This window comes from Bufo bufo, chromosome 3 (genome assembly GCF_905171765.1).
Source record: "Bufo bufo chromosome 3, aBufBuf1.1, whole genome shotgun sequence".
In the NCBI taxonomy this organism is placed as follows: Eukaryota; Metazoa; Chordata; class Amphibia; order Anura; family Bufonidae; genus Bufo; species Bufo bufo.
In genome coordinates, this window is record NC_053391.1 from 106,519,608 (window position 1) to 106,534,891 (window position 15,284).

Here is a 15,284-nt window from a genome sequence, read left to right on the forward strand (position 1 = left end):
ACAGGAGATGTAGTGCAGCTAATGTCACTGTCCGCAGCGGACACCTACTACGGGAAAAAGTACACTGGATGTCAGATATTTTTGGGATGTGCACACGTTACACAGGAGATGTAGCGCAGATAATGTCGCTGTCTGCAGTGGCCTAAGGGTACTTTCACACTAGCGTTTTTCTTTTCCGGCACTGATTTCCGTCATAGGGGCTCAATACCGGAAAAGAACTGATCAGTTTTATCCCTGTGCATTATGAATGGAGAGCAATCAGTTCAGGATGTCTTCAGTTCAGTCTTTTTGACTTTTCAGGACGGAGATAATACCACAGCATGCTGCGGTTTTATCTCCGTCAAAAAAACACTTGCCTGAATGCATTTATTTTCATAGGAATATATTAGTGCCGGATCCGTCCTTCCGTCTGCACAGGTGGAAAAAATAAATACATGCGCAGACCTTTAAAAATGTGAAAAAAATTAATACTGGATCCGTTTCGCCAGATGACACCAGAAAAACGGATCCGGTATTGCAATGCATTTTTCAGACTGATCAGGATCTTGATCAGTTTGAAAAATGCCTGATCAGTCAAAAAAAATGACATGCATTTGCATACAGTTTGCCTGATCAGGCAGTTCAGGAATCAAACAACACAAGTGTGAAGGTACCCTAACTATTGCACGGATGTAGGATGCGCTAAAAATAGATATTGCTGCCACACACAACAGTCCTTAAAAGGACTTTTGGGTCTGTAAAGTTTTAGCAATTTAACCTGCGCTAAAAATATATATTGCTGCTGCCACACACAACAATAGTCCTTAAAAGGACTTTTGGGTCTCTGACAAGTTTTTAAACTTCCCAATTTTATTTTTTAACTCCCTACACTCTTTCCCTTCTTCAACACAGCTCTCCCTGACTAACACTTAGCCGAACACGTGTCATCGGGTGTTATATAGCACCCGATGACGCGTTCCGGCCAGCCAATCACTGTAATGCCAATAACCAACATGGCTGCGTAGCAGCCAACAAACGTGCGGGGAGAAGACTCGAGCGTGCTCGATCAACACTTGTGGTCTGTAACCATGGAAACGAGCAGTGTATAATGTGATAGAAAAATGAATCCAGCCAACAAAGGTAGCAATATGGACAATCACGATACATTAGTAAGTGCAGGGGCAGACTGGCCATAGACCCTATAGGGATATTTCCCAGTGGGCCTAAGCACAGGGGGCGGCCAGAGTTCCCCTCATGGCTGTCGGCTGGATCCATAACGATCTGATGTTCTCAGCATTAGTTAATGTAGGAGCATCGGGTACTTATACCCCTGGGCGGCATCCATAGGTGTCCTCCTTAACTCAACTGTATCATCCTCCTCAGGGCAGTGATATAGTTGAGTACTCTGAAGTGGTGTCACGCAACAGCACACCGAGCATAGGAGGGAAGGGGGGAAACAGGGAATCAGGCCTGAGAACTAGGGAAGGAAAATGGACACCTCCTAGTGAATACCCTAACCAAAATCCTGACTGACTACCAGTATGAACAGACCCCAAAGGTAGGTGGGTTCATACACGGGAATACCTAGAGTCCTATCTAGCCTTATAAGACCCTGGTACTAATGGCAGGGACGAGACTACCTGTTCCTCCAAAAGGAAGGACAGACAGGAGTCTCCCTCAGGCCTAATATAGACAATAGGGAAATGCAACTCACAGAACCCAAAAAAATACAAAAGGGAAAGGAAAGACTTAAAGGGGTTCTGCAGTTTGTTTAAACTGATAATCTATCCTCTGGATAGATCATCAGCATCTGATCGGCGGGCGTCCGACACCCGGGACCCCCGCCGATCAGCTGTTTGAGATGGCAGCGGCACTCCAGGAGCGCTGCGGCGTTCTCACTGTTTACCGCAGGCCCAGTGATGTCATGACTAGCATCAACTGGCCTGGGCGGGGCTAAGCGCCATTCACGTGAACGCACCGCCCAGGCCAGTTGATACTAATCGTGACGTCACTGGGCCTGCGGTAAACAGAGAGAAGGGCGCAGCGCTCCTGGAGCACCGCTGTCTTCTCAAACAGCTGATCGGCGGGGGTCCCGGGTGTCGGACCCCCACCAATTTGATGCTGATGATCTATCCAGAGGATAGCTCATCAGTTCAAACAAACTGCAGAACCCTTTTAACTTCAAAAGGAGCAATGGAAGCACCAGGAACTCAGCCGAGATCCAACCACAATCTATCCAAAGGTCCAAACAGAAGCTATAAACCGCACAGCATTGTGGGAGAAGCAACTATAAATAAGGAAGGTTAAATGACCACATTAGCAACACCGGGGGTAAGGGATGTGGCCATTACCACAAACACAGACACCTATTGATCCACAAGGAAAACCTGTCAGATCAAACCACGTGTTGCCAGTCTCACAGATCTCCTGTTGCGGGAACGTCCGTGACAAGTGGGTGGCAGTACTTTATGCTGCACTGTAGTATTTGGTTCTTCTGGGGTGGTATTTTGTTCTGCACTATTGTATTGCTGGCCCCGCCTACTTCACGCTGGATCCATCTATGACATGGGGCCACTTTAAAGGGGTTATCCAAGGCTATAAACTGCCCCCCCCCCCCATAAGTCGGGCCCCTCACAGTGAATATACTTACCTGGCTCCTGGTCCCTGCACCGCCGCTGCTTCTCCCAGGAGCGACGAAGGGAGCGGGAGCCAGGTAAGTATATTCACTGTGAGGGGCCCGACTTATGGGGGGACAGTTTATGGCCTTGGACAACCCCTTTAAGTCCCTAAGTGCCTTTTTATTAACTTTCTCTGTGTGACAAATGCCACTTTCTAAAGTGACACAACCCCTTTAAAGTGTTAAAAAGGATGAAAACTTTCCCCCCCAAAAAAGAGGCATACGCAAATAATAATAATAATAACGCTATTTTTAAGACCTGATACATTCATTTTCCGGGCTCCACAGGTGGAGCTCCCCTCTCATTCTCGGTAAGTCGGCCGCTTTATCTTTCTGCAGCCTCCGGAGCCGCGCATCATTATCACCCTGTCATAACAGCTCCATTGTTCTTCCCCATCAGCCAATCACAGGGCCCCATGTCCTTCCCAGGCTGCTGGGCCCTCCGCCTCCTGCCCGTTCCTATAACGTCGTTCACCTCCCCGTGGATCACCCAGTTACTATGTTATTATCCTAGCTGGCCACTTCCGAGGCGGGCGGGCGCAGGCGTGCGTACAAGTCTCAGAGACAAATCCTGCCAGCAGCACAGGTGGGCGTCCGGCTGTGGGTTTTGCGTTTGATGCACACGCTCCGGATTAGAAGTGGATCGGGCGGGCGGGCGACTGGGATCCACCTCCTCACTTCTGCGCTCTTGTCAATCTCTCGCTCTCCGTGTCTTGCTTACTTCCTCCAGGCTGTCGGTCGGTTCCTTCCCCGGAGAATGAGCTCTTCCTCCCTGGGCACTGACACTCTCCCCGGCAGCAGAACGCAGGAGGGCAGCATGAAGGTGAAGCAGAGCGGCGGGCAGGTGGCGGCGGAGGAGCAGCTGCTCAGGAAGCCGCACATCTCTCCGGAGGATGTGCTCCTCTTGCAGAAGATCACGGCCGGTCAGTGCATCCTCCTCCAGCCATGGCGCAGGCGTCCTTCTAGCCATAGCTAGGGCTGGCAGACATTATTCATGTTGGCATCTGCTTTACCTGTTGAGAAGGGACCTAAAGCTGCTGGGCAAAGGGGGCAGGTGCCCTTGGGCCTCTCACCCCCTAACACTATAGTAGCCATATGGGTATTAGGCAGAGGTGTTAGTTGGCACTGTGTAGTGCTGATATACAAGCGCTATATGGCGGTATTATGTCAGCACCTTATGGTACGGTTTATGGTAGACTCTATATTGTGGCCTTATTATGGCGAGTATAGTATGTATGTAGTGTACGTGTTTTATACTTTTATGGTGTCTATAGGTTTGCCCCGGGGTCCCTATGGACCTTGATCCGTTTATGTACATAGTAATTGAGGATTGTCGATTTGATCGGGTTTATTCACATGCCGCAGTTTTGTTGCAGAAATGTCATCGTCTGACGCACGGTTGATTCAGGGATAGTGTTGAGCGAACTTGTTTTTTTAAGTTCTGCGTCCAAAGTTTGGGTTCGGGTTATCGAAGAATCCCAATATGGATTCCGCTTCCACGGACCATAACGGAATTTGGAATCCATAACGGGATTCTTCGATAACCCGAACTTTGGGGCGCAGAATTTAAGAACCGGGTTCGCTCAACACTATTCGGGGACCGTGAATGAGACAGTGTCAGAAATTTCTGCAACCAGTCTGCCACGTGCGACTGTGCCCATATTATGCAAGTGATATGACTTGAGGTATGTCCACGTGGCGTGGATTTGTCTGCATCAGATCCGCAGCGTTGTACAGTGCCAGCGACGCAGACGAGATTTTATGTCATCCATACGCTGCGTAATAATCTGCTGCGTCAATTGACCTGCGGTGCGGATTTATGATGCGGATCTCTGCCGTGGCTTTTCCAACGGAGGGGGTGAAATCCACAGGTATTACCGCAGAGAAAACCACATGGGCAGCCTGCGCTCTTGCCGCGGTGTTGGCTGCAGTTTTTGCCGCTGATCCGCACGTACCCTCGTAGTTAATCTGCTGTGGTACAAGCAATCCACGGTAATTGATCGCTGTAGGTGTATTTGAGGTTAGTTTTTCTTAGACTGGAGTTGCTATGTGCACTTGCACCAAATGTATAAAAATGGCGCACGGTAATAATACATTTGGAGCAAGTGCTATGTAGTTGCGCCTATTTCACTAAGGCCTCTTGCACACGAACGTATTTCGTGTCCGTTCCGTTTTTTTTTGCGGACTGTATACGGAACCATTCATTTCAATGGGTCTGTAAAAAACCAGAAGGTACTCCGTGTGCATTCCATTTCTGTATTTCCGTTCCGCAATAAAATAGAACGTGTCTTATTATTGTCCGCGTTACGGACAAGGATAGGACTGTTCTATTAGGGGCCAGCTTTTCCGTTCCGCAAAATACAGAATGCACACGGATGTCATCTGTTTTTTTTGCGGATCCGTTTTCTGATGACCACAAAATACATACGGTCGTGTGCACGAGGCCCAAAAGTGCACCTGCAGTGTTTTTGCATCTTTTTAGAAAAGTTGTACTTCATACAGTAACTGACTACATCTGTAGGTGGCGCCGGAAGGCACAGTGCTCAAAAATGTGCAATATTTTTTCGCAAGTGACCACAAAAAAAGTTGCAAAACCCCTACTTGTGACTTTTTGAAGCCAGAATTGGGGCGTACAGGGTTTAATAAACTCAACCTAATGAGCGTAATATAATCCTATTCTGCAGGGGGTAAAACTTTAACGGACCATTTTTTTTTTGTTCTGAAAGGGTAACTTTAATCAAAACCTAAAACTTCAGTTGTGTCGCAGTCCTGGCGGTTCAGGAGGTTGAGATGTGGGGAGTTGTTTTGGGGGCTTTTAATAAGGCCCCATTCACACAACCGTATTTTTGGTTGACATATTTAGCAGATTGGATGTGGTGTCCGCCTCTGTATGGCCGTTCCACAGACCCATAAAGAAGATAGAACATGTCCTAATCTTGTCCGTTTTGCAGACAGAATAGGCATTGTGACAATGGATGCGTCTGCAAAAAAAATAAATGGGTGCAACACAGGTGCCACACGGACGACTTTCGTATTTTTTGCGGATCTGCGTTTTGCAGACTGCAAAATACATCTGGTCGTGTGAATGCACCCTGATGGAGATGGTATTTAGTTCTCCCTCACTTGTGACCACAGGGTTTCCTCAGTGTTCGTGGGATAACCTCTGCAGTGTAAGGGTACGTTCACACTTTGAAAACTGTGTCGCCATACCTATTAAACAATCGAACTAATCAGCAAAGCGGTAGCACGAAGAAGAACACATTATTAGGTTGTTGCAGGGATTCTTCATTGGGAGAATTCTTCCAGTGCAAGTAGAAGGGTTAAATAGGGGTACCTTAGACCGCCGTCCTAAAACATGTATATATTGTGAAATGGGGGGTACAATCTCTCCTTAGAAGAGAGCGCCTTAATCAGCGTGAGGAGACTTATAGGCCATATATACTCCTCTGGAATTCTGGGAGGAAAGGGATGCTCTTAACAAGCTCTGCCTCTAATGCCACCAGCTATCCTGTAAGTCGATGTTCAGCTCTTTAACTAAGCCTTGAGACATACAAGGAGAGATAGTACCCCCCTAACCCTGACAGCCCTCTCTGCTCTGCACTGATGAGGGGAAATCACCCCGAAACAGCTGTCTGCAGATGAGGTGCTGGCTTATTTAATATCCAAGTCATGTCTCAAGGCTTAGTTAAAGAGCTGAACATTGACTTCTAGGATAGCTGGTGGCATTCGAGGCAGAGCTTGTTAAGAGCTCATTTGCATCCCTTTCCTCCCTATATTGTGAAATGAAATGTATGGTTTGTTGCCTGAATTGTGGGAATTTTCCCTAGGACAGGCCATCGATGTGTGTTCAGTAGGGTCTGGCTTTGCATTGACCGATTTCTGGTGTCTTCGGCCATCGTTTACAGGGGTATGCTGGTTATGTAAAGTTATCGCCTATCCACGGGATAGAGGCTCACTATTAGCTCGGTGGGGGACCCGCATGAGAATAGGCACCTTGTACCCTGTAGAGGCCCCCCGAAATGAATGGAGCGGCTGGCGCGGCATGTGCACCGCCATTCCATTTATTTCTATGGGAGCCAAGATATCTGGAGCCCCCATTAGAAACGGCCCCACCAGCCACTACATTCTTGATTGTGGGGGTTTCAGCAGTAGGACACCCTCCGATCTAATAGTTTATCTTCTATCCTGTCGATAATTTTACAAAACCAGACTAGCACTTTAAGTCTTAGTCCGAGTTCACACTGTACAGGTAATTTATCGTGAGGTTAATTACATTTTTGATGTCAGCTTTATCAAATGTCACAGGATGTTGGATACATTTGGTTCATCTTTTAAAAGTGTTTTCTGAGATTTCCTCAGGATAGGTCATCAGTATCTGATCAGTGGGGGTCCAACACCCGGGATCTCCGCCGATCAGCTGTTTGAAAAGGCACCGGCGCTCTTCAGTGGGTCTTCTCACAGCTTTTCCTAGGCCAGTGACGGGATGTTCATCGGTCACATGACCTAGGCGCAGCTCAGCTCCATGCACGATACCAAGCACAGCCGCTATACAGTGTTCGGCGCTGTGCTTGGTGAGCACAGAGAAGGCCGAGGAGCTCCGGTGTCTTCTCAAACAGCTTATCGGTGGGGGTCCCAGGTGACGGACCCACACCAATCAGATACTGATGACCTATCAGTATAAAGATCTTGGAAAACCCTTTCACACTAGCGTTCGGGGCTCCGCTCGTGAGTTCTGTTTGAAGGGGCTCACAAGCGGCCCCGAACGCATCCGTCTAGCCCTAATGCATTCTGAGTGGACGCGGATCCGCTCAGAATGCATCAGTCTGGCGGCGTTCAGCCTCCGCTCCGCTCAGCAGGTGGACACCTGAACGCTGCTTGCAGCGTTCGGGTGTCCGCCTGGCCGTGCGGAGGCAAGCGGATCCGTCCAGACTTACAATGTAAGTCAATAGGGACGGATCCGTTTGAAGATTGAGCCATATAATCTTCAAACGGATCCGTCCCCCATTGACTTTCAATGTAAAGTCTGGACGGATCCGTTCAGGCTACTTTCACACTTAGAAATTTTTCTAAGTTATAATGCAGACGGATCCATTCTGAACGGATGCAAACGTCTGCATTATAGGAGCGGATCCGTCTGATGACCTGCTCCGAACGCTAGTGTGAAAGTAGCCTTAATCGTGACACGTTTGTCTAGAGATGTTACTCTACTTTTTCTACGCCACCCTTCTTACTGGAGTAAGGGTAGTTTCACACTGGCGTTAGAAGAATCCGGCAGGCAGGTCCGTTGCTGGAACTGCCTGCCGGATCCGGAAGTCTGTATGCAAACAGATTTTTATTTATTTATCTGGATCCGTTAGACTTTTACATTGAAATACCTGATCCGTCTTTCCGGAATAACGGATCCGGTATTTAATTTTTTCAAAGCTAGAAAGAATTGCGCATGCGCAGACTGGAAAACCGAATCCGGCGATGCGGTAATTTCCGGAACACTTGGTACCGGATCCGGCATTAATACATTTCAATGCGGTAGTGTTCCGAGATTTTGGCCAGAAAAAGTACCGCAGCATGCCGGAAAAGAAAAACTAGTGTGAAAGTACCCTAAGAGTATGACTTGATAAATCCCACCTATTTTTTAAAAAATGTATTATTTTTTCTTTACAATAAAGTAAAGTTGCAAAGCCCTCATTTGCAACTTTTTGAAGCAAGAATTCTGTAGTGCAGGGCATGATAAGTTCCCCCTGTGTGTTTTGGTGCACACAAAAAGATCCATTTGAAAAAACACGTTTTTGCCATAGTTTATTGATTGATTTATTTTATTATTTATTTTTTATATATATATATATATATATATATATATATATATATATATATATATATATATATATATATATATATATATATAGAGTATTTCACATGTTAGGGTACTTTCACACTAGCGGCAGGACGGATCCGACAGGCTGTTCACCCTGTCGGATCCGTCCTGCCGCTATTTCGCCGGACCGTCGCTCTGTCCCCATTGACTATAATGGGGACGGGGGCGGAGCTCCGGCGCAGCACGGCGATAGGCCGCTGGACTAAAAGTACTGCATGTCCGACTTTTTAGTCCGGCGGCCTCTCTCCGTGCACTGCCGTGCTGCGCCGGAGCTTCGCCCCCTGTCCCCATTATAGTCAATGGGGACGGAGCGGCGGCACGGCGAAATAGCGGCAGGACGGATCCGACAGGGTGAACAGCCTGTCGGATCCATCCTGCCGCTAGTGTGAAAGTAGCCTAAAAACTGCATGGCCAAAAACAGAACTGTGAAAATACATACAGTTTCCCAAATGTTTTTTCTGCATTTCAGAATTGCAAATAAATTGCACAGTGTGAACCTATCCATAGATTGCAGCCGCTTTTAGATGGAAACCTTTTTTTGCCCTGGAATTCTCTATAGGATTGCATTAATATCATGTGTAAATGGGAGTGTGAGGGTTTGGGATCTGGTTGATTCTAAAGGCGGTCGCCGCAAAAAACGGAACAGATCAGGAAAGAAACAACGGACGTGTGAATGGACCCTTACTCTGGACTCCGTCAAACATTTCTAGTGACAGGAATCTTGTTGCTGTGCCAAAGGGGTTGGGGGACTCGAAAGTGCTGAGATCCACTGAAACGAATAGGTGTGACATTTCCTAACTTGATACATTTAGGGTAAATTCATGTGCAGCTGTCTCCGCAAATGTTGCGGAAACAACTCTATTCACATCTTTGTTTTAGACCTTTTTACCCCAAATTTGCAGCATGTGAGTTTACGGTTAGGCCATATGCACACAGTGTGTATTAGGCTACTTTCACACTGGCGTTTTGGCTTTCCGTTTGTGAGATCCGTTCAGTTCTCCCACAAGCGGTCCAAAACTGATCAGTTTTGCCCTAATGCATTCTGAATGGATAAGGATCCGCTCAGAATGCATCAGTTTCTGGAGGCGGACACCAAAACGCTGCCCGCCTGACAAAGCGGAGCCAAATGGATCTGTCCTGGCACACAATGTAAGTCAATGGGAACGGCTCCGTTTTCCCTGACACAATTTGGCACAATAGAAAACGGATTCGTCCTCCATTGACTTTCAACGGAGTTCATGACGGATCCGTCTTGGCTATGTTACAGATAATACAACCGGATCCGTTCATGACGGATGCATGCGGTTGTATTATGGTAACGTAGTTTTTGCAGATCCATGACGATCCGCCCCCAAAACGCGAGTGTGAAAGAAGCCTTACATGCGTTTTTTTTTTTACACTGAGAATCTGCAGTTATACAGTCCCAGCTAAGTAGATGAGATTTTCAAAAATCTCATCTACATGGTGCGGAATGGGTCCACACAGTAAATTCATCTGTATAGCTGGATTTTCAATTCCTATTTCACCCTTTGCAATGCAAATGGTGAGATCTGGGGTAACGCCACACCAAAATCCAGCAAGTAACACATACAGGATTTGGTGCAGAAAAGTGGCGAAACCAGTGCGGGTAGTCGGCACACTTTTGTTTTATTCTGATGTGTCGTGGCTTGACTGCGAGTTAAGTGACTCGAACTCGCAGCGTTTTAGGGATCTATGATGCTATGAGTTCGGGTCAGTTAATCCGCAGTCAGACCATGACACATCTGAGTAAGGCCTCATTCAGGCGACCATATGAATGAGTCCGCATCCATTCCGCAATTTTTCAGAACGGGTGCGGACGCATTCATTTCTGTTCCGCGGCCCCGCGGAAAATATAGAGCATGTCCAGCATTTCTATCATAGTGCCGGCCATGTGCGGTCCGCAAATTGCGGAACGCACGCAGGCCGGTATCTGTGTTTTGCAGAACCGCAATTTACAGATGTCTGAATCTGTCCTTTGGTGGATCCCCTATTGACTGCTATAACGTGTTTTTACCATTACTTCTTCTACACGTCAACGTCTCAAGATGCTTTAGCAATGATTGAACATTAAAGGGAGATGAAGGGAAACAAGATTATTTATTCTGTTTCTACCCGAGGGAAACACTGACCTGATAGTACAGTCTGGATTTGGTAGCGTTTAATCTGCTACTTATTCTCTGTTGCTTAGATGTAATTGTTCATGGTTTAATGTGCCCTTGCCTTCCCCAGGCATTGTATGGTAGCAGATTTTGTCTTATTCTCTATGCCCGTCTAGAGTGGCCCTACATGCCTAGTGCCAGGGAGATTAAGGGATTACCCATGCTAATCTGGTTGAGGGTTCCCATAGTATGTCAGAGGAGTTAAAGGATTTTCCTTTTATACACCAGCCCCTTATAGGTAATTCAGGATACACGTGCCGCCTGTAGGAGGGACATATCTATCAGAGGAGGCATCCACCGTCTTTACCTAAGAGTCCAGGGAGGCATGCTTTGTATTAATTGTAGGCTTTGAGTCCATTTTCTTCTTTGTTCACTAGTTGTGTGTTTTTTTTTTTTTTTGTTTTTTTTTTACTTTTTCGGCCACTGGTCCATGTCATTGATGACGTCCATGACAAAGACGATCAGTGTTTTATTCGTGAAGATGTCTGTGAAGGGTCCGTCTTTGCTCCTTGTGTCCTTTTTGCCCCTGGTCCATTGATTTGATTGTATGTATTCACACATCTTTGCTTTTCCACTGACCATGGAAAAGCTGCATTAGATTATTATTTTGAAACGGGGATTGTCCAACGAAAGCCTTAAGGCGGGTTTACATGACCCAATTGTCGGGCAGATTATTGGGGATAAATGTCTAGATGAACACTAGTTCCCGATAATCTGCTTGTCTAAATGTGGAGAAGATCACCGATCGAGACGCTCGATCGTCAGATGAAACAATTGTTCATGCTGACACCTTAGTTATTGTTTCTGGGCAGCAGATCTTGCGGTGTGAACAGCACTCCGCAGCCCAGAAACCATGAATCTGTATGGGGACGAGCAATCGCAGTCGCCGTCTCTCATCCTCATATAGCGGAGGTGATCACCTCCACTGACGAGCAACAGACTGTCGGAAAGGAACGCTTTCTTCCAAACAATTATGTGCTAAATCTCTCCATGTAAATGCAGCATTAGCCTGCTTTTACACGGTCACGGTTTGGTCAGTGTTTAATCAGTGATTGTAACCAAAACCAGGTGTGGGTCAGAAACACAACAGGAGCAAATCTTTCCATTACACCTTATCTCTGTGTAACCTCCATTCCTGGTTTTGGGTCTCAATCACTGATGGAAATCACTGACTTTAGTTAAAAGCAGCCATAGGGCTGTATTACAGTAAAAGATTTTGCTTTCCTTCCCAACAATCGCCTGCTCATTAGTGGAGGAGAGCGCTGCTATTACATGCAGCCATCTCCTCCTCAGTATGGGGTGGAGCGATCGCTAATGCCATCCCTCGTCCCCATACTGACTTGTTATTTGCCAGCAGCAGATCGTGATTAGACAGCATGATCTGCCGCCGGCAAACTATTTTTAAGCCTGTCTAAAAATTTGGATTGCGTGATGAACAAGCAGTAATACGTGGCAGTAGGGGTGGGCGATATAGGAGATATGCCATATAAATTTGTGCCACGATATGGATTTTGTGCATATCGCCGAACCGCGATATGACCACGGAGCGGTAGTGAATGATCGCGCTCTCGGCGCGCACCATGTTCTCCTGAGCCGGCACAGTGGAGAAGGAGGGAGTCCCTCTCTCCCCACTGTGTGCGGCTGCCGCTGGCCACTAATAAGGACAGAGTAGGAGGAGGAGGGGAGGGACTGTGGCCACTGAGCCACCAATGAATGCCTGAATACCAACATAGCGTTCATGTGCCGGCCATATCCCGGCCCCTATGACTGCACGCTGCGATCCGCCGCAATTAACCCCTCAGTTGAGGGGTTAAACGCGCGGATCACAGCGTCCTGTCAGAGGTCGGGTGCCGGGATTGTTCTTCAGTCTCTGCATTGGTGGCAGTGGGTAGTTCCGATGGGAGTCCCAGCAGTGTAATGCTGGGGCTCCGATCGGTTACCATGGCAGCCAGGAGTCACGCTACTGAAGTCCTGGCTGCCATGGTATGTTAGTGAGCAGCATTATACTCGCGTGCGCCGTGGCCGCCGGGCGCTCCTTCTTCTGTCTGTGCGGCATTAGCAATGCGCTGCACAGACTTATGAGAGGGTGGAGCGCCCGGCGGCCACAGCGCACGTGAGTATAATGCTGCTCACTAACATACCATGGCAGCCAGGACTTCAGTAGCATCCTGGCTGCCATGGTAACCGATCGGAGCCCCAGCATTACACTGCTGAGACTCCCATCGGAACTGCCCACTGCCACCAATGATGGGGGGGGGGGGGGAGGGGGACCCTGTGGCCACTGCCACCAATGGTTAATACTGGGGAGGGAGGGGGGGTGGGTTTGAGTTACCAGAGGGGGCTGATAAGAGGTAGAGGCTGAGGGGCGGATCTGAGAGGCTGGGGGGGCACATGAGAGGCTGGCTGCCATGGTCAGCTCCCTGCTGTTGTGTGCACAAAGCACAGGGCAGCAGGGCGAGTGTAAAGTCCTATTCACCCTGATAGAGCTCTATTAGGGTGAATATGGCAAGGGTTCTAGCCCTTAAGGAGGCTAATAGTTATTAAATAAAAAGTAAAAAAAAAAAGTTTTTAAACGCCCCCCCCCCCCAAATATAGAAAACAATATATCACGCTATATATATCGCACATGCTTAAAATTATATTGCAATATAGATTTAAGGCCATATCGCCCACCCCTACGGCAGTATTACACTGCCAGATCACCGTTAAGGAGCTTTCATATGAATGCTCGTTAGTGATAATCTGGCCGACTATCTGCCAGTGTAATACAGGCCTTACTCTGGTTCATGCTGCGGATGAAACACACGCATTGAAGTCTGTGGATCTGTGAAAAGCACTTACAGAACACCGATGCCATGTGAGGTCCGTTTTTACTGACCATTTGTAAGAGCTGCTCTGGAAATCACCTGTTCAGCCTAGAAGTGCACATAGAATACAGACACAGAGCGCAAAAACACGGACACACGAACCAAACATGGATCCCTCATGGATGATCCACTGACCATCAACATGGACGTGTGAAAGAGGCCTTAGGAGAAATGCAAAAAACGGAGGTCTTCCCATGGGTGTACAGTAGTACTCGAGGTGCTGTTGCTCTGCGCTGCGTTGGTTATAGGATGTGTCTGCACTGTAAGGGACATTCTGGTTACATTCATTTGATAGGGGAGAACTGATGACTTGGCGGGGTCCACTGATCAGGAGAATGGGGATCCTGTGTCCCCAGTTTGAATGGAGCGATGGTTAAGCATGCGCACAGCCACTCCATTTAAACTCTATTGGACTGTCCAGTAGAGATGAATGGAGCTGTGGTGTGCAAGCTTGACCTGCCCTCCATTCACACAGGGGGCACCGTTCTTATGATCTGTGGGGGGCCCAGAGGTCGGCACCCACTGATTTAACAGTTACAGACCCTTCTCCCGTACAGCACAGTCACAGCCTTTCTACAGTGCGGTATGGGGGAGGCTTCCTGTGCTGATCTAAGCAGTCATGTAGATTACTTAGTTTCCTGTCTTCTGGATTGCTCTCATCAGATGGTTGCACCTTTCTTTCCTTTCTTCCTCCTGTACTTGGGGCATGAAAGGATGTCTATCAGCAGGAAATTCACTGATAAACCAGGCATGATGCCTTGCAGGGCTAGCTCAGCTGAACATAGCAATCTGCTGCTTGTGGACCGTTGTGTGTTTTGCGGTCCACAAATTGCGGATCCGCAAAACACGGATGGCATCCGTGTGCGTTCCGCAATTTGTGGAACGGCACGGACAGCCATTGATATAACTGCCTATTCTTGTCCGCAAAACGGACAAGAATAGGACAGGTTATATTTTTTTTGCGGACCACGGAACAGAGCAACGGATGCGGACAGCACAAGGACTGCTGTCCGCACCTTTTGTGGCCCCATTGAAGTGAATGGGTCCGCATCCAAGCCACAAACTGCGGCTCGGATGCGGACCAAAACAACGTTAGTGTGCATGAGGCCTTAATCTGGAGAAAAATACATTTTAATTTATATTCAAATGAGCAGCTACGTGCACCGAGGGCGGGCCTGAGCAACTCTGTGCACTCTTCTCCCTCTTTTTTCTCTGCCGGCCCATCCCTCTCCTTCTTGAATTGACATGGGCTGTGCAGAAACCTGGTTCTGCCAATCAGTGAAGAGGGGGAGGGGCTGGCGGAGGAAGCAGAAGGCGCAAGAATGCACAGAGTGATTTGGGCACGCCCTTGGTGCACTTAACTGCTCATTTGCATATGGATTGAAAGTACTTTTTCTCCAGAATGAAGCAGTGGATCACTAAGTGAAAGGTATATTACCTACAAGACATTTAACAGTGAATTTCCTAGTGACAGACTCCTTTTGAAATGGAGATTTTACATGCTACAAGCCATAGTTCGTTTTTTTTCATATCAACATGTGGCTGTAGGCACTACTGTAATATATAGGAGCCAACTGATAAACATAGCCTGATATGAACTGCATATAACGTATATGCCACTGACCTGAGCGGTTACTATCCGAAACGGGCATTTTCCCATAAAATGTATCTGTCTTGTTCTTTATTTGTATTTTTTGAACATAACATGT

The 15,284-nt window shown here is 47.5% G+C and overlaps 1 protein-coding gene across 1 annotated transcript in view; it reads left to right on the forward strand.

Moving 5' to 3' along the window:
• The first annotated feature begins 3,019 nt into the window (after positions 1-3,019).
• UNC119 (unc-119 lipid binding chaperone) overlaps positions 3,020-15,284 on the forward strand; it is a 68,987-nt gene continuing 56,722 nt past the window's right edge. Inside the window, 2 exon segments of the mRNA XM_040423455.1 lie at positions 3,020-3,242; positions 3,387-3,579. Coding sequence (XP_040279389.1) covers positions 3,414-3,579 — 166 coding nt within the window. The 5' untranslated portion in view covers positions 3,020-3,242; positions 3,387-3,413.